At 41.1% G+C, this 1518-nt stretch overlaps 1 protein-coding gene across 1 annotated transcript in view; it reads left to right on the top strand.

Moving 5' to 3' along the window:
• The first annotated feature begins 219 nt into the window (after positions 1-219).
• Positions 220-1518, top strand: part of LOC123501847 (tubby-related protein 4-like) — a 58121-nt gene continuing 56822 nt past the window's right edge. Inside the window, 1 exon segment of the mRNA XM_045250874.1 lies at positions 220-715. Coding sequence (XP_045106809.1) covers positions 620-715 — 96 coding nt within the window. The 5' untranslated portion in view covers positions 220-619.

Genomic DNA, 1518 nt, shown 5'->3' with positions numbered 1-1518 from the left:
CCACCACCACCACCACCACCACTGCAGCCTTCCCTCTCCTCCCTCCCCCAGCACTCCCTCCCCATAGTGAAGGAAAGAGAAAGAGAGAAAGATTAAAAATAAAAGAAATTACCTACAGACAGTAACGATAAGAAAAGAGAAGGAAGAGGAAGAGGAAGAGAGGGTGTAGTAACTAATGGAGGAGGAAAACAATCACCACCACCACCATCATCACCACCACTACCATAACCTCACTATAACGATGCTGTCACCACCACAAACAACACCCAAAACAACTAAAACAGCTTAAAAACACACATAGCCACATCAACACCACAAAAACACCACCACAACACCACGAAATCACCAACAAAATAATGCCATCACCACAACCACTCACAATAACACCAAAACAGCTTAGAAAAACACCACTAAACCAGAATAATGACACCACTACAAGCACGTAAAACCACAACACCACACAAAACAGCTTAAAAAAGCCCATATAAACACCACTAGCCACTCACATACACCCCAAGCATCGGGTGTGTGTGTGTGTGAGTGTGTGTGTGAGGGAGAGGGACGTGGTGGTGGGGCGGGCGGCTGGCAGAGAGTGGTCACCGTGGCGGGGTACTTCTCCATGCATCTACACCCCGAAGCGTGTGTCAATGCAAAAAGCGACTGTTCCATTCTGTCGCTGTCCTGGATGGGAAGGGTGCCGGACGATATGCCAGAAGTAAGTGTGTGTGTCTTTTGTAACCTGATCCTAACTCAACCTAGTCTAACCTAATCCAATCCAACCTAAGCTAACCTAACCTAACCTGACCTGACATGACCTGATGTAACTTAACCTATCTCAATCCAACGTAACCTAACCTAATCTAACTTAACCTGACCTTAACCCAACCTAACCTAACCTAACTCAACCTAACCTAACCTATTCTAACCTAACCTAACCCAACCCAACCTAACCCAACCCAACCCAACCCAACTTAACCTAACTCAACCAATCCTAACCCAACCTAACCTAACCTATCTTAACCCAACCTAACCTAACGTATTTTGTCTTACGAGGGAGCGTGAGTGTGTCCTCTGTAGTGATAGCATATGTTGATTTTCACTGTTCTTGTTTCTTTTCTACTGTTTTCCTGTTTTTCTAAGGTTATTTCTTGCTTTTATTCCATTTTTTGCTTTTTTTGTGGCCATATTTTGTGTTGTGTCTGTAAATGTAGTATGTTAATTTTCATTGTCTTTTTTTTTCCTATTTTTTTCTGCTTCTCTACTGTTATTTATTGCCTTTTTTCCATTTCTTGGCTTGTTTACTCATTTTTAGGACGTATTTTACCTTGTCTTTGTAGTGGTGCTGTGTCATTTTCACTGTTTATTTCTTTCCTGTTTTCTTTCTGCTTTCCTATTGTTATTTCTTGCTTTTTTTCTTTTTTTTTGTTTACTCTTTTTTATGACGCATTTTACCTTTTATAAATGAATGAGTGTGTCTTTTTAGTAATGGTACATCAATTTCGACTATTAACGTTCCTT

Source organism: Portunus trituberculatus, chromosome 10 (assembly GCF_017591435.1).
Source record: "Portunus trituberculatus isolate SZX2019 chromosome 10, ASM1759143v1, whole genome shotgun sequence".
In the NCBI taxonomy this organism is placed as follows: Eukaryota; Metazoa; Arthropoda; class Malacostraca; order Decapoda; family Portunidae; genus Portunus; species Portunus trituberculatus.
This window is presented reverse-complemented; position numbering and strand designations above follow the sequence as displayed.